This window comes from Parambassis ranga, chromosome 19 (genome assembly GCF_900634625.1).
Source record: "Parambassis ranga chromosome 19, fParRan2.1, whole genome shotgun sequence".
NCBI lineage: Eukaryota > Metazoa > Chordata > Actinopteri > Ambassidae > Parambassis > Parambassis ranga.
In genome coordinates, this window is record NC_041039.1 from 9,038,994 (window position 1) to 9,058,032 (window position 19,039).

At 42.8% G+C, this 19,039-nt stretch overlaps 1 protein-coding gene across 30 annotated transcripts in view; it reads left to right on the plus strand.

Annotated features, from left to right (window-relative positions):
* The first annotated feature begins 2,696 nt into the window (after window positions 1-2,696).
* Window positions 2,697-19,039, plus strand: part of tcf7l2 (transcription factor 7 like 2) — an 80,362-nt gene continuing 64,019 nt past the window's right edge. For 6 of the 30 annotated variants that reach the window (XM_028432004.1, XM_028432007.1, XM_028432008.1 and 3 more), the window contains exons 1-3: window positions 2,700-3,383; window positions 3,539-3,605; window positions 3,796-3,920. In XM_028432004.1, coding sequence (XP_028287805.1) covers window positions 3,195-3,383; window positions 3,539-3,605; window positions 3,796-3,920 — 381 coding nt within the window. In that variant the 5' untranslated portion in view covers window positions 2,700-3,194. Of the gene's footprint in view, window positions 3,384-3,538; window positions 3,606-3,795; window positions 3,921-19,039 lie in introns of all 30 variants that reach the window. The other 24 variants (XM_028432012.1, XM_028432011.1, XM_028432015.1 and 21 more) reach the window with 10 other exon arrangements.

Here is a 19,039-nt window from a genome sequence, read left to right on the forward strand (position 1 = left end):
TCCTGTCCACACACACACACACAAAGAAAAACATTAGTAAAGATGAAATTATGTCTAACTGCAGCGTGATAGAATTTATATGAGCTGTATGGACAATAAATGACCAAAATGTTTAACAACATCTCTGCAGACAAACCAAATTGCACTTGACTAAATGTTAAGTTTTGCTTATTATTAAGTAAACAAACCTCATTAGAGTTGCAGTAAAACAAGCACATTATTGTGCAAAATAAGAGGAGAAAATGTCCAGCAGTATTATGTTAATCAGCACCTTTTAGTGGGTAACATGGATGCATGATGGGGACACAGATGTGCAGAAGATGAAACCATGAGTGTGTGCATAGGTGATTATTATGAAGTAGTTTCTGTTTGTGCCTTCAGTTTGAATGTATTTAACAACATTTATGTTGTACACAAACATTAGTTGGCACAGTACAAAGTATTAATATTAATAAATATATTAATATTGATTGATAATTTTGGTCATATTCAGTATGTGTATAAATAAGTGCTGCATCCACATCATATTATTTTAATTGCGCAGCCCAATTTAAACCATATAATTACTCATCATTAATAAAATAAATACATTAAAAACAATTCAAACCACGTCGAATAATATAAAAATGTTTCTGTGTATGTATTGCATTCATTATTATTTTCATATGTATATTAAGGCAAAATCAAATTTTAAAGGTTAGCATGCATGTGAATGTGAAAATTTATTTGATTTGAAAGCTGTCAGCAATTATAAGGTGAAAATATAATTTAAGTGTTTTGCATTTTAAACTAAAATTGTGTAGGAAGATGTTGTTCTGTTTAAAGATGGTCCAATTTGACAGTTTCAGCAGGCAGAGGTCAGAATGAGTGGCTTTGTAATCAAAGCTGAGCTGCTGTGTGATCACACACTGGGGATGCTTCTCAGAGACAGTGGAGCACATGGATGAGACGCTGCACCGAACCACAACCACAAGGAGCAGAGGTGAACATGCAAAAGCCATAACAGACTAAATAACACCAACAGAAAGCCCTGCTCCATCATCCAGAGCAGCAGCGGCAGCGCAGCCTATCATTATGTTATTAAAGGGTCCTGTAGATTAGAATCACCAGGGCGGCATCAGAGGCAGGTGTCCCCACGGCACGCATGATAACACGCTGCCAGCCCCCAGTAAACTCTCAGGTGCCTGCTGAGGCAATCCGGGGAGAGGCCGGCTTGGAGCTCCTCTGCTTTGGTCTGGTCTGTGTGGGCTCGGGTTTGGAGGGCCCCGAGCAGCAGGGTGCCTCTTCTTCTTCCACCGGCTGCCTAAACACAGACGCACACTGGATGAGAACCAGAGACGGCAATCCCTTTCCCTTCCGCCATGCTCTCTCTAAAACGCTGCTGTTTGGGCTGCAGCCAGCTAACACCGCCTTCACCTCATCCAGATAAAGCACATCACTGATCAGTGAGCGGAGTCGTCTGCTTTCATGGTGTTGCCTGGTGTAGGTGCGTTGGTAGATGGCAGACTCACACAATTCCCTATCACTGCTGTTTGACAACACTGCTGAGAAGCAGATACTGAAGAATTAATATTTGTTTTTTCACACGTCTAACAGCATGAAGGCATGAAACAATATTTTTTAATCAGCATTTCTATGTCTTGTTTTGATCTTACACTGATTTGTTTTGCTTGAAAGGAGCCAGCATGGTTGCAACAGAGTGTAAGTGTCACAGAGATGTGTGTGTGTGTGTGTTTCTCTGCAGCTACATTGGAAATTAAATGATTGCGCCATCAAATATTGGCTATAACAGAAACTGCATTTCCCCGACTGATGACAGATAAGGTGACTGAATCACTGCTGAGCTCATCACAGTCCCCTTTTACCGGGGGAGCGTTTCCCCCCTCCCTCTTATCGATTTATTACACATTATTTTATGTATATCCTTAATTAACCTGTTTTATTTTGGAGGAAACTGCTAAATTTATACAGCCTTTTACCCTTTTTGTTGTTCCATTTTCTTTTATATTTTCATTATTTATTCATGGGAGTAGAAATATATATATATTTTTTTAATTTCATGTTATTAAATCAACAATTCTGCAGATAATTCTTCTATCTATAGCACACAATCTCTTTTTGAGGCTTGATATTTTCTATAAATATATTAGAGGCAGAATTGGAGCATCCGAATGTGCATCAGTTATTTGTGTCCAGTCTGGCTGCTGAGGGAGAAGAGAGAGAAATAATCAAAAAAACAGCTCATGTCTGTACTGCCAGGGAGGAATTCAGGTTAGTCCCAGAGGACATCACACCTGTCAAGAAAGCAGGATGCAATAACACCCTCCATCCTAAAAAAATAAAATAAAATAAAAAAATAGATCTGAGGAAGCATTATCTAATATAATAAAAAATAGATCTAAGGACCTGACAAAGCAGATAAAATAAGAAAACAAGCTCGCTTAGCTTTGGTAGGCCTCTAGTATTTAGTAAGCATAAAGAAAAAGCTGAATTTAAACTTTATTGGGCCCGAGTGTGACTCACTGGTGGAGAATAGAGGAGTCAAACTGGTTGCAAACAGCCTGAGGAATCACCTCTTTTCATTTTTTTTCCACTGGGAGACCGCCCATATGTGCGTTTAATCCACATTTGCAAGCAGCTCCTATCTTCCTCCTATTTTACCATCACTGTCCTGCTCCCAAACTGCCTTTTTCCTGCTCACATGCTTTTTACTGCAGTCCTCCGCCGGCTTCTTCTTCTTCTTCTTCTTCTCCTCCTTCCTACAGCCTCCCCCCCCCCCCCTCTCTCTCTTTTTTTTCCTCCTATTTATGAAAACGTCACTTCAAGTCCCTCCCTGTTTGAATCTCATTAGTTTCTTGTGTGTTTCTCCCTGTCAATAATCCTGAATCCAGACTCTCTCTATTTCCATCCCTCTCTATCTGTCAATCAGCGCCGCCTTTGAACTGAAAACCACTCCGACCAACTTCAACTCACTCAATCCGAGCGGCTCGGCTCCTTCTCCGGCTTCCTTTTTCTGCCAAGATTCCCTTCTTTTTTTGAGTTTTCTACCAACCGCCAGAGCTTTGGAAAACGCCAATACAGACCTAAACTTAAAACTCGGACTTTCCTGATCACCCGAGATCAAGGGTTTGAAACTTTGTGTGTTTTGCCCCCTTTTACAAAATAATAATAAGAATTTTTCTTGCTCGGGAAAAATGCCGCAGCTCAACGGCGGTGGAGGGGACGATCTGGGTGCAAACGATGAAATGATTTCCTTCAAAGACGAAGGGGAGCAGGAAGAGAAAATTTCGGAGAACTCCTCGGCAGAAAGGGATTTAGCAGATGTCAAATCTTCTCTCGTAAACGAGTCGGAAACGAATCAAAACAGCTCGTCGGATTCAGAGGTAAGTGCGGAAAGAAAAGAGGAAAGACGGGGATCGGCTCTGTTAAAGTTAGGGGCCTGCATTTGTCTTAACACTCGTAGACTTGAAAAGAAAGTTAACTATCGCCCTCATCGTGTTAAGTTTAACGCAATCCTTGTGTTTCATTGCATTTCAAGGCGGAAAGACGGCCTCCGCCTAGATCTGAAACTTTCAGAGACAAAACAAGAGAAAGTTTAGAGGAGGGTGAGTTTCTGCTTTATTGTTGCACTCTTTTCTGCATCATGACATTATTTGTACCACAAAGAGCGGGATCTCCCCTCGCTTCGTCCTCAAATGCATTTATGAGGAAAGACGTTTTAACGGCCACTTTTATTAAAAAAAAGTTTTCTTCTTTTCTCCCCCCCTACCCTCCTCCTCCCCCCCGCCATGTTAGCTGCGAAAAGGCAAGATGGAGGGCTGTTCAAGAGCCCACCGTACCCGGGCTATCCATTTATAATGATCCCCGATCTCACAAGCCCCTACCTTCCCAATGGATCACTTTCTCCAACAGCACGCACAGTAAGTTCATTTATTTACTGCTGTTAATGTTCACACACACAGAGACACACACACACACAGAACTCCACAGAGCAGCCAGACGCGGAACGTGTTGTCACCCAAGAAGTGCAGCCGATAGAACAAACTGTAGAGCCAAGTTTTTCAACTCCCCGTGAAGTGTACAGTACAATGGCATGTCCGCATGTAGCTCCCAGCCTGTGCTTGTCATGGACAGAAGCTAGCATGCTAACTCTGCTAAGCGCCCACTGCAATGAAAAAGCACTTTATATGTGGCAGCACGGTACTATTATTATTATTATTATTATTATTATTATTATTATTATTATTATGTTAATGTAGGCTACAAGTGCATGGTTTTATCCAGCTGATTAATGCAGTTGGCTTGTGTTTGCACAGCCTCATCAAACATGCCCTTTTTTCCTAACACCAAGCTGCATGTGCATTCAGACCTGCAAGCAGTGTACAGCAATGTAAAACCACACAAATAAAATCAATATGCAAATGAGCTTTTTCAAAGTGATTTGCATGTGTCAAAAGGTGTAAAGACATTATGTGACAGGTGCATGCATGAAAGCTTTTGTGTTCTAAAAACAGCACTTTCTATTTCTGATTTCTATTACTTATCTAAAAATATTTATATATAATATAGAATATGTGTAAAATCATTTGAATCATTTTTTTAAAGGTGTGATTTTATTGTATGGGATCAACACTGTGCTGTGTGGTTTTTTTTTGCATGTGCACCGCCTCTGCTTCCAGCGAGGAACCCATCGCCAAACAAAAACATGTGCAATGTAAACCCGTATTTTTAAATAAATTCATGTTATTTATTTAGACACAATCAGCCACGCTGTAATTATGCACACTTACTCATTTGCTCAGCACCTCGCTGGTCCCACTGGGCCCTGGCAGTCCTTAAGCAGCATAATTTTCTTAACCATGTTTTTTTTTTTTTGCCCTTTTATTTTAAATGGTTGCAATTACAAGTATGCGCTTTAGGACCTGTCATCTCATTTTACAAAGTTAAGGCAAACACCAGGCATTAGGAAATATGACCTTCCACACACACCCCCTCACACACCCCACCCTCCACCTTCCACCACCTCAGCTTTGCCTGACAGATATTTGTTACCTCAAATGTTTTTTTTTTTTGGACACACCTTGAAAATAAATGCACATCTGACACATAATGCCTTCTTTTGTGTTTCACACAGTTTTGACTTCAACATGTTCACCCTTGGTTTTATGTGAAAAATATTTTTTTTTCTGCTGCTTACACAGTTTCTCTCTCTATACGCGTGTGTTTTCAACATAGGAGAACATTTTGCCATTCTTCCTCTCTTAGTCAGCCCGCCTTGTTAATGCTGCTGGCTGGTATGTGGAACTAGTCACTCATTATTCTCATCAGTACTGACACAAACACATTCACAACAACATGCATGATTTGAACTGAAGCACTTCCTTGTTTCGGTGGGAGATTCTTTTTTTTTTTTGTTGTTGACTCTCACAGCACTGTGTCCTGTAGTCTGTGGAGCGCTTGTTTTATTGTGCTTATGCAGCAGTTAGAAAAAGCAGTAAATTGTGTTGCATGGTTTAGAGGATGCTGCGGCGAAACCGTGTTGACCTTTGCCCTCTTAACGCTGCCCCCTGAATTTCTATTTTCAGACATAACTCAAAATTGATCCTTTTTCTTTTTTTCCATAAACACATTGATTGTTGATTACTACTGTCCCTCTGCATATTTTTTTCATATTCATTATAAAATGTAAAAGACCCCCCCCCCCACCCATACTATTATTAGTAGATTATGAGACGAGATTTATTACATCTTAATTGATTGATCTACCTGAACAGTAACTGTAGCTGAACATGGTTTTCGGCTTGTGGTGGTCTTCCTACTGTACAGCCTCGGCCCCCTCTGTCTGCAGCGCCCTGTGTGTCCAGCCATTAGAGCTTTGAAGTCAGCGGTCGCTGCAATATAAATCTATTAGACTTAAAGCAGGTATAAATAATTCACCTGGACATTGATTAGCTGTCTTGCTCCCTAACATGTCACGTTAGGCGCTGAATATGCCTGCTAGTATTATTAGAATGAGACTTTCTCTGTCTTGTCATGAAAGGCTTTGATTCTCGCTGCTTTTCCCTTCACTTTTCCTTCTCTGCTCCTCCTGGTTGTGGCGATGCTGTGATATTATTTTTGGTTGTGTTTTTCTACATCTAAGCCTTTGAATTAGATTTATTTTTGTGGAAGTTATTTAATTAATTTAATGTTCTTCATTTTAGATGTGTTTTTTTGAGTGTTCCTGATCTATGTGGCCTTCTCAGTTTGTGTTTGTCTGACTTAAGGGGGGGGAAAATTCCTGCATGGGGCCGTTACCATAATTTGTCTGACCTCTGGGAGTCATAACCAGTGAGAATTTGTTTTTCCAACCACCTAAGCCCAAGTAGCCTCACAATTTAGTATCATTTAGTAATTTGACATGACGCTGTGCCCGGGCTTTAAAAGCCTTCCTGCCTTCATCTCCTCCTCTCTTCTCCATGCTGTTTCCCTCCTCCTTAAACCTCACACAAAGGCCTGCTGGATCACTGGGTGCAGGTTGAATTGGAGTAGTGGCCTGGCTAGTTCACCCCGGTTTTCCATCTCCTTTCACCCCCCCCCCCCCCTGTTCTTTTTCTCTCTCTCTCTCTATCTCGCTTCCTCTCTCCCTCGTCTACCTTTTGTTTCATGCCGATGCTAACACAGGTCTTGTGAAAAAAGGCGGCAGGTTAACTCCGGTGCTGTGGGCTAACATCACACCTCAACAGGTCTGGAGACGCAGGGGCTGAAGGAGAGAGAGAGTGGGATCTGAGCGGCCAGCTCTCCTGCATCGGGGCTGCAGGGCCGTAAATCCGCTGGCTTTATTTACTGCCTCTCGGACTTATGAATGTTAAGATATTTGACGCCACCCCTGGCCCCATAATTCTCCAGGCCTGGAGACTTTTGGCGGAGGTTTTGAGTTTCGACGTATAATTATGAGTAGTTTAAAAAAGAACATGAAAATGGATGAGGGGGGGTTGGTTGCAAATGGGGGATGAAAACCGTCAGCATCCACCACTGTGTTTAGAGTGAAAAAAAAGACACTCCTGGAACCCGTGATGATTCTACTAGAAGACTGCGGAAAGGCTTTGTGTGGGTGAAACAATAGGTTTTTTCCCCTTTTTCCTCTTTGTTTCAGTTGTCTTGTTGTGCCAGGACCGCTTATGTTGCTGCACATTCACCTTTTTTAAAAAAATAAATCCACTTTGATACAGCCAGAATCACTCCTTTGTCATTTTTAAGAGGAAATAATGAAGGATTTTCTGGTCAGATTATTGTAATGAAACATGCACAAGTGAATACAGCACTGCCTCCTTTGTGCTCACGTGCACACATTGCTGTGGCCTTATCTGTTATAAATGACACAGACAATATCTTTCCTAAACATGGCAGCAGCATAAGCATAACAATGGTATATCATATGGATTATATGTGTTTGGCTGCTGTAAATGGATTTTTGGCTGTGACAAGAGGAAAGATAGTTTAATGCGGATTTAAGGGATAGGGCCCACACCTTATCAAATTGGCTTTACATGTTAATAGGGCCTAATTGGTGTCCACGGGGGGTTTCGTGGCACGACATGTCCGCATTTTGTGCCTCAAGCTGCAAAATGCACTCTGAATTTAGTTGGAAGGTTGCAATCCTTTTGTCTTGCAAATCACTTTTGTTTACAAATGTATGGCGGAAGCGGCTCCCGCTCTCTCTCTCTCTCTCCCTCTCTCTGTCTCTCTCTCTCTGTCTTGCTCTGCTGGCTCTCTCATCCTATGCTAGGGAAAGAAAAGGTCCTTATTTTTCTTCGACTCAATAAACAGTCATAAAAAGTACAATCTGCTTTGGATTTGAGGAGTTAAGTTAGAGAAAGGGAGGGGTAAGGGGGGGAGCAAAGTTTTGGCACCATTAAACTAAAATTGGGGTCTGCTAGACATTAGCGGTGAACAGCACATTCTCGGAGCTTAATTAGTCCGAACTGTAATTGTTCATGGTCTGCCAATAGGAGTAATGCTCAGGAAAAGTGGAGTTGCACTAAATCGGCCCAGGGTTTTTAAAACAATAAATCACTTGCATATTTGTGCCGTGATTCAGATGGAGGCTCGACCTCTCCCATCTCGACATGTGGTAAATTGTAAAGTCAATGAATCGCAGATGTAGGGGTGGGGGGTGGTGGTGGTGGTGAGAGAGTGTGAGTGAAAAAGAGAGAGCGAGTACAGTAAGGTTTTGTTAGTGCCTGGTGAATGAATGGAAAAGATTTGTGCAGTAAATATTTACCGAGGATATATATATATATATATATATATATATATATATATATATATATATATATATATATATATATATATATATATATATATATATATATTGTTTTTTTTCTCCCTGCTAGTGGGTTTAATTGTCTAATGCTGATGATGTTGGCAGGCTGAGCCATGTGAGAGCTTATGTGCTCGTCGATCTGTCACTCTGCTTGAAACACCACAGAGGCAAAAAAAAAAAAAAAATCAGTCAGTTTGTGGGGTGTGTTTCTAATCAGATTTTAAACTAGTGCGAAGGGAGTCGTGGTTCCCTGGTGACGGTGTGAGCTGGGTTTGGGTGTAGCAGCTGCAGTCGAGTCTGGTTTAGAGCTGAACCTTTTTTTTCTTTAATTAAATCATTGACTTCATTGTTTTTAATGTAATAACAGCTAATCTGAGGCCTAATTTTGATTTCAGTGTAACAGATTATGTCTGTTACTCATTATGTCATAGCACAGGCTGGATTTTTTTTAAACACATCATTCTCAAAATGAATTAATCCATATTCACCTCCTGTATCCTTCACTGTTCCTGTCAGTCAGCCACACTCTGCTTTTCTGTCTAAGCAAAGAATAAAAAAAGGGGCATTAGTTAAGCAGCTGTGCACCGGGGTCCCTCTTGCCCCAGCCTCCCTCCCAGTGTAACCCCCTTCCTCTCCCAGTTTACCGCCCTCCCCTCCTCCTCCTCCTCCTCCTCCTCCCCGTCCTTTCTCCAGTGCATTTCTATAGAGCTAAACACAAAGATAGTACTGTACATCTGGAATGCAACTTGTGTCATCTGTTAAGTATAGGCTAGCTGCTGGCCCACAGGACTTGGGCCTCCTTCAAACATGGAAATTAAATTACTCTCTACTGCCACCAGTTAAACCTGCATCCGTGCTGTCTAATTTTATTTTTGTCACTTCCTAGAATTGGTGCAGAATTAATTTCCAATGTCAGAATCAGTGCACAAATACACCTAAAAGTGAATAATGATTTTCTTCTAAAGGAAAAAAAGATTTTGGAATGTTTCTGAACCATATATTGCTCTATTTACTTTACATTTTAAATTCCTGTGGGACACCTGTTAAGTGGTGCCTCAGTTCAAATGCAGGTGTCATCACTATTAGCTGCTGGAACCTGGAAGCTTCCTCTCGCTCTCTAGAATAAACTCACATGAATTCGATTCAGCTACAGACTTATTGAAAGTGGTTGATAAGATAATTTGAAGTGCTTGCTGGAGATGTGATATTTTTATTGGCAGTGTTGCTGTGCTGCATCCAGCTAAAAAAGATAAGGTTAGAATGACTATCGATTGCATCTTTTAGATATAAGGGTTATAGGTAGGGTTTGGATTATCTAGTTTAAAAAGATGATTATTTGTCAGAAGATGTCCAAATTGTAAATCTGCTGAAAATGTCATATTTATCTTCAGGAGAAGGAATCTAGAGATTGTTACATGAGGAATTGTTTGAGCTCATGTGTGTGCACATCTCTGTAAGTTCATTCATAATGAGACCAGAGTGCTCAAGTAGCCAAATGAGTTCCCCAGTAGCGGAGAGGGAGGGAAACCACAGGCTGGGAGGGGGCAGAGAAAAGCGGGAAATGTGTGTTAGGCCTCCATTTGTGTGTGTGTGTGTGTGCGAGTAGAGAGAGGGAAAGGGGGGGTGGCGGAGGGGTGATGGTGGGGGGGCCTGGGGGTCGGACGCACAAAAGCTGTCTGAATAGGGCGCATAATTGCTGTTAATGCCAGGGCAATGAGAGCAGCGACAGTTCCTGGTTAGATGTCCAAACAATAGTGCCCCTAGGCTTCACATTTATCTTCCCGTTGAGGAAAAAAAAAGAAGAAGAAGAAAAGAGTAGAGTGAACACATATTGGAACATAAGTTTAGTTTGCAGTCACGCCTGACCAGCAAGCAAGTGTTCACGTGTGTGGTTTGAATACCACTGCCTCTTTTCCACATTTGTGTTTGCACTTCATCATCATCAAAAAAATTAGCTGCAAAAGCTGTGTGTGAGACGGCTGCTATCGCACAGGAGGAATCCTGGCCGTGCCGACCTCCTGTTTATATTGTAGAGTGTGTTTGGGAAGGGTCAAAGTGCACCAGCGCTGACATGCTTTCTGTCGAGAAAGGAGCCCCCCCCCCCCCCCGTTTTTTTTTTCCATTGGATTCTCCATTGGATTTTTTTCCCCAACTTGTGTGTGTGTGTGTGTGTGTAGGGAGGAGGTGCCACACTGCCATCACAGCTCTTAATGATCACGTTGAGCTAGATAATGACTAGCCGTGCCAGTGTGCGTTGAACACCTGTGGTACACCAGCCTTTTATAGATGTGGAAGAATGCCCTGGAATTTACCACAGAAGAAGAATCTCATTCATGCTAATATATATATACATTTATTGAACATGATGTACTTGCTTTTTTTTCCTCAGGAACATCAATTATCAGACATTTCATTTTGTTATGTATCTTGTGAAAATATATTTTTAATATTTAAAGCTGTACATATGTCTAGCTCTTTGGCACAGTTTCTTCAGTGACACACAATATATTATGCAGATGGTGTTTTACAGCGTTCTTGTTTTTGCATCCAGTTTGTATCTCCAGTCTTAATGTAGTCAAGGGAATTTCAGTATGTAGATAATCTGTTCAAAATGGCTCAGATGGTAAGAAGGGACTTGTGTGTGCTAAACACATAATGGTGCAGTTTAAGGTGATAAAACCCCAGTCAATGTATTTTTAATCTACTAATTAAACTTTTAATTGTAGCAGGATAAGCTCCAAGGAGAGTGTGTGTGTTGTGTGTGTGTGTGTTGGAAGCATAGGGAGTCCGCTAATGAGGTGATCGTCTGCTTGTTTGCCGTTAAAGGTGGTGGATTCATAACTGCCTGCAAAAGGTGAGGGAGGTTTTAGAGTGCGAGCAGAAATAAATTCATCTGCTAATCTGTGGATTATGTTGGGATTTGAATAAAAAAAATTGTTGGCAAGATTACTTAAAAAATGCACCAGGCTAATAAAATGTAACCCCTCTACCCTGCAATGTGGAACAGCGTCAGATTTTTTTTCTCTTTCTTGTTGATGAACCAATTCCAGTGGAAAACAGATTAAGAGTAAATTCCCATGTTAGCTCTTTAACCAGCTGTTAGAAACCTATTTACACACAATAATAATGCGCCTCTTATAAAGAGACAGCTGTCAACTTGTGTACAGCACTAGATAACATTTCATGTAAACAGCTTACCACAGCTGCACATGGCCTACACCTAGCACACACAGGCTCTGAATTGGCAGCCATTGTGCAGGTACAAGGAGAAAATTTAAATATATTTCTATTTTCTTTCCCATCTTCTATTTTAAATTAATTATATTTTTGATTGCCCTTCTTTTCAGAACTTTTGTTAATCACATGCATGGACATTGTTAAAGCAAAAAATCTGTTCCACACCCCCTGCTGTTGTTGGCATTATGCATTCATTCCACTCTAGTTAGAGAGCCAGTGTGTTCAGGGTCAATTCCAAAAGTGAACAAATTGACTCATGGAAGTGAATTGTCAATTGTCTTCCTCCCTCGAGGGGTCGTAGTGAATGGAGTGTCTTGTTTGGACAACTGTCCCGAGGTGAGATGAGTGGCCTTCACCGTCCGGCCTGAGGGAATGGACTGACTGACGGATGGACAAACAAATGACCTGGCAGACAAACAGTTAGGCAAGATGGAGTATGGCACTGTTGAGGTGGAAAACAATGCAATCTAGTCACCCTGAAATGACGGTTTGATTGGAATAATGACCTGTAGTCCACTGTTGCTGGTAGCTCCCATGTGCCGGTGTTCACTGAGGAAGTAATGATTGTTAAAAAATAAATGTAGAATATTTCTACACATGCTCCTGTACTTGAATTACTATGTTATGGCACAGACATTCTGCAGGATGATGGCTTCCTTAGTGATGGATCTTGGCCCAAAGTAGGATACAGATCTCATCTCTGCACGTTCCTCTGTTTCAGTTCCCCTTTTCAAAATGTCTTCTTTAGTTTAGATCCTCTTTTAGTAGAGCCACCTAAATTATTCATATAACATAACATTCCCCTGGTTTGGTGGAGAAATTGTCCTGTTATGATCTGGATGTCTTAAATCCTAAACCCAAGCTTAATTTAAAATATATTTTTAAACTTTCAGTTTAGTAATAATGAAAGTTCCAATTAGAGGCTGACATCACTAAAGCAGTGTGGCCTTTGTGTCATATGATGCACGTCACAGTGCACTTTAGAACCCAGGAGGCTTTTTTATCTCCTTTTTACTGCCTCCTCTATCTTTATTGGCTGCCACACTTTGCATATTTCAAATATCAATAAAGATAAATTTCCAGCTTTGTCATTATAGATGCTATCAAGTGGGTAAGGTTTCAGGATGGATCCTTTCGTGATATGGTGATTTCAGCTAATCTCTCTTCCGTGGGAGGTCGTCTTGGACTGTGGCAGTCGGTAATTAAGTAGCCAGCACAGGCAGGGCCCTGGAGCATTTCTGGGAGATGAATCCAGTTTTGCATGTTTATAAAAGGCCTTTGTGCGTTGTGGATGGCCCTTGCTGTTGTGAGGCCTGTATCTGTGTCTGCTCAGGCAGGCAGGCAGGCCTGCAGTGAGGATGCAGCAGCTGGCCGGGGCCCAGGCACAGGAATGCTGTGTGTGCTGTTTAAACAGTGGCTTGTCTCAGTGAAGGCCTGAAGGACTAGAGGGAAGGAAGTTGCTGCATGTTTACATAGCTGAATTGTCCGTTGGGCCCCCCCACTGTCTAATGCACTTCTGTTCAAACATTCACAAGTGTTGAGATGACCCCACTGATGCCGGTGTTCACAGCTCTGCCTTCACCCTACCTCTCTCTGTCTGAATGTGTGTTTGAACAATGAAGACTCAGCCACTACACTTTTCCCCACTGTGGGTGTTTGGTGCTTTAACCTGGAGGCTTGGATGGTAGATAAAAAAGTCTTACAAGGCTCTCTTTATCACACTGAGGCATAAGGGAAGGGCAACAAGAAGTGATGCACAGACAGATGAAGAGATAGAAGGCATCTCATTGCTCTAACCGAGGTCCTGTCCAACAAGGAGCCAGACATTGACATACGGCGCAGTCGTCAAGCTAATTGTTGTTTGAATTACCTGTTATGATCCGATGACAAATCTCTCACACTCTTGCCACCAGAGTGGAAAATGTATCCGGGGATTGGCATGATCTTTGTGAGTGTGTAAACCCGGCTTCAACAAGATGGATAAATGCAATTATTGGACAGACCTGGAGAGGAGAAAATCCATTTAAAGCCCGTAAAGCTAAGCAGGGGCCGTGGTTAATTCATTTGGCCAATTTACGGGTGATGTACGAGTGTCAGGGCACATTAGTCAGGCGGGGGAAGAGGTGAGCGTGTGTTGGCTCAGTGGTTTGTGTATTTTTTTTGGCAGCGGGTGGGGGGTTACATGTGATGATGCTCTTCGGTTGCAAAGCAGTCTCCTTGGGACCTTACTTTCCTCCACTCCACACACCTCTTTGCCATCTCAGCGGACAAAACCAATGGTGCCTGGACGTGGAAATGACAAAAAGATGCACTGAGGGGGAGGGAAGTGGGATTGCTTTGCAAATGAGGTGGGGAAATGTAGCTGTGGTCTGCTGGGCAGCAGAGTGAGTACCAGCACGCTTTGTCATACCAAGAGCTCAATCAGGTCCTGTCGACACCTGCACAACCTGCAAGTGAAATGAAGTGAAATGAAGTGAATTTTTTCCAGATGCAGCAGGTGTAGTCACACTGTGACCACCTGATTTCTGCTTCTAGTTTCAGTTTATCAAGTTTACCAACATGTAATTTAAAGTGAGTGAAACATAATGACAACGTAGGAAGCAGAATAAAAAAAGTTTGTGGTTAAAAGTCACTGCTACCCTAAATTATTTTGATACTCTCTCTGAACTCTTTAGTTTCAAAATGAGTTGTAATTACATTGTAACCAGCTCAAGTGAGACATCTTTTCTTTTTGGCCAGAGCAGTGTTTCACTCACTTTTACTATATTATCTTGGAAGCTCTTTCAGTTTCTGAATGCTTCAAGTTATTTTCATCTGTTTTTCTTGAATAGTGTGGACTGATTTTTGTTTATGAACACTTGTGATGCGTTGACATTTGATGGCTTTACTCTGCTTAGTCTGCTACACAGTCATTGTCTTGGTGGAGTAAAACCGCTCGACTGTTACACAAGCTGAGTGGTATGCAAAAACAGTGGTTAGAGTGTAGTCGGGCGGGTGAGAGGCGTTGAGGGAAGCTTTGGTTTACAGCTTCAAGCCACAGCCTGAATCAGGGCAGGGTATGCTATCAAACAGAGACACATGAGAGGCTAAGGCCTTCCTCACTGTTACACAGATGCTTTTTAAGTGGTTGGGATCATACTTAAGTGCCCCTCGGTTTAGTAGAATTGGATTGCCAGTGTGGATGTGTGTTTGCAGCTTGTGTCAGAGAAAGTGTGCGTGTACGTTTGCATATGTCACCTGACTGCCAGGCACCCGGCCTCAGGAAACCAGAGTCAGTGTGAATGCTGAGGCTTGTCAAGAGACAGGTGCCAGCTCGACCGCCCATGCCTGCCATACAGCAGCTGGGGGAAAGACTGCAAAGCCTACAGTCAAGTGTTGGCCATTGGGAGACAGCATCAGCTAGAATTCCCTGCCTGGTGGGGGGTGAAATGAGCAGGCCTCTCTGCTGTGGCTTAAGGTTGAGACATACTCTGTGCGCCAGTGCATGTGCTTATACCATACACACTTGGTGTGAATATTCTCTTAAATGTTGGCAGAACAGATTCTGAGAACAGATCTGCACACGTGCTGTAATGTAAAAAATCCCCTTCAACCCCATCTGTAAAAATGTCATGTCTCTGAGCATCGTGGTATTAAACAGTAGTATAGCTCCTCTCTGGACCAGCACAACTGGAAAGTGGAACAGGAAACCTCCCCCGTCCTCTCAGGGCAGTGGGGTTGTAGATGTGCCTGGGAGCCATTACTGTTAGTCCTCAGAGCCTTCTAGGGGAAGTTTCACTGGTTCTTTCTTCTCATTTTCTACACTCGCCTGTGGGATCACTTTGAGTCCCGAAAACTGAAAATCCTGTGCTGTAAATATGCAGATCTAGTCATCATTTTATCCTGATCTGCCGGCTCCTCGCTTCTTCCCAGATGCTTGTTCTGCCCTCTTCACGCACCCCCACCCTCATGGGAGAACAACTGCTGGCTGCCATCTATAGGCCGTCAGAATTCCTCACCCCGAGTCAGAAAAAAATGTGGAAGTTTTCTATATGCTCCCACAGATCATTTTACATCAGCAGACGTGCCTCTCAACACAACTGTTCCCAGTTAGTGGCAAGCTTCCAGACTTATTACAGTCACTAGTAGGGCAAGATTTTTCTTTATCACTGCTGCATGCTACACCCACGAGTGCAAGCTGGAGTCACCCGATCTAGGGGTGCCGGCAGTTAACAGTTAGCGGTAGGGCCTGCACATTCAGAAATGATCTCAGTTAGAACTGTTTATGCTTGACATTAATGAGTCCAGTCAGCACAGTTAATTTGCTGTTATTTAGCTCTGTGGTCATGTTAAATCATAAACAGGCTGAGAGACGCCTAAGTGATGAATAAGGAGGAAAACTCAAACCTGAATTTGAGGAGATTCTTGTTTCTTGGCTTGCTAGTTCAGCCTGTTGCAGCTTCCTGGCTAGAGATGGAGATGCTGTGGTCTGAGTCGCTGGGAAAGTCGACCTCTAATTGTTCACAGAAGCCATTGGCAGCAGGAGCTATGAAATGATGAGTGAGGCATCAACAGGGAACAGGGGTGGACAGCAAGATGAGATGGCTCACACTTGCCGCTCTGGGTCTTTTAGGAAAGAAGCCGGGCCCGCTGGGATTCTCCCCAAAGACAAACTGGTTGTCCTAAAGAGGGGAAAAAAAGACCTCCAGAAAACCCAATTCTTTTTCTTCTTGGCTCTGTTTTAAGAGACAGACACTTTCTTCACGTTTTAAATTGGCCTTGTCATGCGGTTTCCTCAACTGGGCTGCTGGGAGCCGACTGTTTCCACACAGGCCAATGTTCTGTACCAGTTTTGGTTTCGAGAAAAAATAAGGGGCTGTTTTTTCTGGCTCTGATCACTGTAGTATTAAACTTCCAATTTTTCCCAAAAGCTAACACAGTCGTGCTTGTATTCTTCACGCCTTTTTGATCTTTGGTCACAGTTGCTTGGCACATTTGCCTCCTTTGTCCTAACACTGTCACCACGACCCTGTGAACCCCGCCTCACACACACACGATCATGTATCACAAATCCATTTTTTGTAGCGTTTTTCTGTGTGCCATATTCTCACAAATAACATCAGTAATGATTCAATTGGGCATAAAGTAATTGAGAGGCGGCCTGCTTGCCATCTGTCTGGTGAGATTACTACTTTCTGAGTAATTAAACGTGTGACCTTGCGGCCGTGGAGGGAGGTGCCAGTGGGCAGCCGCTGCCAAAGTGCCAGGCTGTCTTATTTGAAGTCAGGGGAGGCTGGCTCAGAGGGTGGGGGGCTGTTGTGTGTGGTTTAAAAAGTTTAGCCCAGCTGCTAAAGATAGCGCAGGCTGATGTGTGGTGAGCTTAAGTGGCAGTCTTTACATGGATGCGTCCTGAGTGTGTGTGTGTTCATACATGAACCCAAGTCGCAGAGCCTCAGTCAATTTGGCAAAGTCTGAGGAGCCCTGCTGAAGTCAGTGTGATCCCTGTGTGCATACAGTGTAACCAGCAGAGGTTAGGGAAGCGGGGGTCAAAGAGTGTGTGTGTGTGTGCTAGTGGGGTCACGATGGTCTGAAGAGGCTGCTGTTTTAACTCTGATTTTATGTGTGGTTTTGTTTAGACTCCTGAGGTTTGGTTTCCCTTGGACAGTGTCCAGAGACTACAAGGCCTGCTTCTCCTCAGCTCTGTTGTGAGGCCGATGTGAAGGGCCCTGCAAAGCTGCATGATTGGATTTCAGTCCTGATCTGGTTGTTTTGTGTTGTAAACAGGACATTAAAGACAGGGGAGATGGTGAGCTAATGAGTCTTTGTGTCAGCGTGTTCACTGAAGAAGGGGGGGGGGGGGTGTTTGTATGGTTTTTAGGCTTTATCCACAGCATCCTCCGTGTGGTGTCACACACCCAGTTTAGAAGAGGAACTAAAACTCCTGTAATACTCTGCTGACACACAGCACACACACAAACACAGAATGCACAACTAAAAGAGACATCAGCATGGTTTACACAGTGTGGGCTGGATGGTATCTTGCAACACTTCCGCCCAGAGCTTGGAAAAAAAACTCTCTTGTTCCCCTAAACAAAAATAACCATTTTAATTACTATGGTTATGCTATGGTGCAGCCACAGCACGGCTGGTAGGACCCGGCTGAGGTGGCACTGGCCACTGGGGATGGGGACAAGGTCTGGGCTAGCCTCCAGGGAAATTACAGGGTGGTGTGGAGGAGGTGGGGGCACTGAATCCGGCCTCCAGTCCCTGCTGTCAGCCTAGAGAGCTGCTGTTTGCCGCTAGCGAGCTTTGTTTCATCTTCACTCTCTGGAGATAATTGGAGTTGTACTCAGTGTAAACATGTTTTTTGTTTCAAAGTTACGTTTTATTGTTCTAGTCAGAAGATCTATGTATCTGTATTTCTTTTTTCACAGTAACATTTTTAAAGTTTTATTTTTAGTAGTTTCTTGCATTACCATGCTTCTGTTTTCTCTCTAACCTCTTCAGCCATCTCCCTTTTCTCTTTTTCCACCTCTATCCCTCCACCCAGCCATCCCTCCCCTCTCTGCCTCTCCTCTCTCAGTATGTGCTCTGATTACCTCTCCAAACTGGCAATAAGTTGATTGCTTTACAGAGATGATGTAAGCCTCTGCCCTAGGGTACATCAGGTTGGATTTCTCCCGCTTTATCTTGTAAAGCCTAAATTAACAGCTGGTTTGGTTGGAGTTCTCCTGGATCTGACTAAAGGATTAGGCTTGGTTCTCATGCGAGTCAATCCGGTTTGATTTATTGCAGGTCTATCAAAAAAGATCAATGGGAGTCCTTTTGAAAGTAAATCCTTAATCGCTCTTTGCACTTACGTGTCATCATTGTGAATTTTTTTCTCTCCCTACTATCTCTTGCTCTTTCTCCTTTCTACATTCCTCACTCCCTAATTCTTATTCCTTACACCTCTGCCTTGTCTGTTTTTTTTTCTTCTTCCTCCTATACCCATCCCAACCCAATCTGTAGTAGCTATCTGCCCTTGTCGATGGTATCATGGTGAATTGCCAGATAGATTTTTCTCTGTTCTCATTAGTTGTGCGTCAAGGGGGGAAAATGCAGCCCCAAGCCTAGCTTTAGCATCCTCTGGTTGTGATCACAACTGAAATAAGACCCTGCTGCTGCCATTCTTGTTTGGTCTTCACCCAAATTTACTCCGTTGTTTTTTTTTTTCACATGAGGTCTGTCCCTAATGTTTGACACGTCTGATGTTCTGTGTCTGTAGTTTTGGACTTCCCTTTCAATATTGGGTGAAATTTGTTTTTTATTGCTGTATTACCCATTTGCACTCAACATAGTGTGTATGGGGAGGTTTATCTGACAGTTTGTGGACGGTAGTGGGTCTTTCGCCATCTGTGAAAGGAGCTTTAGTTGTCATGCTTCCATCCATGCTTTTTTATTGCACATTCAAGTTTACATACAGCCCATTCCCTGTCACCAACATAACTCAAACAGCATCTTGCAGCATGCAGCATA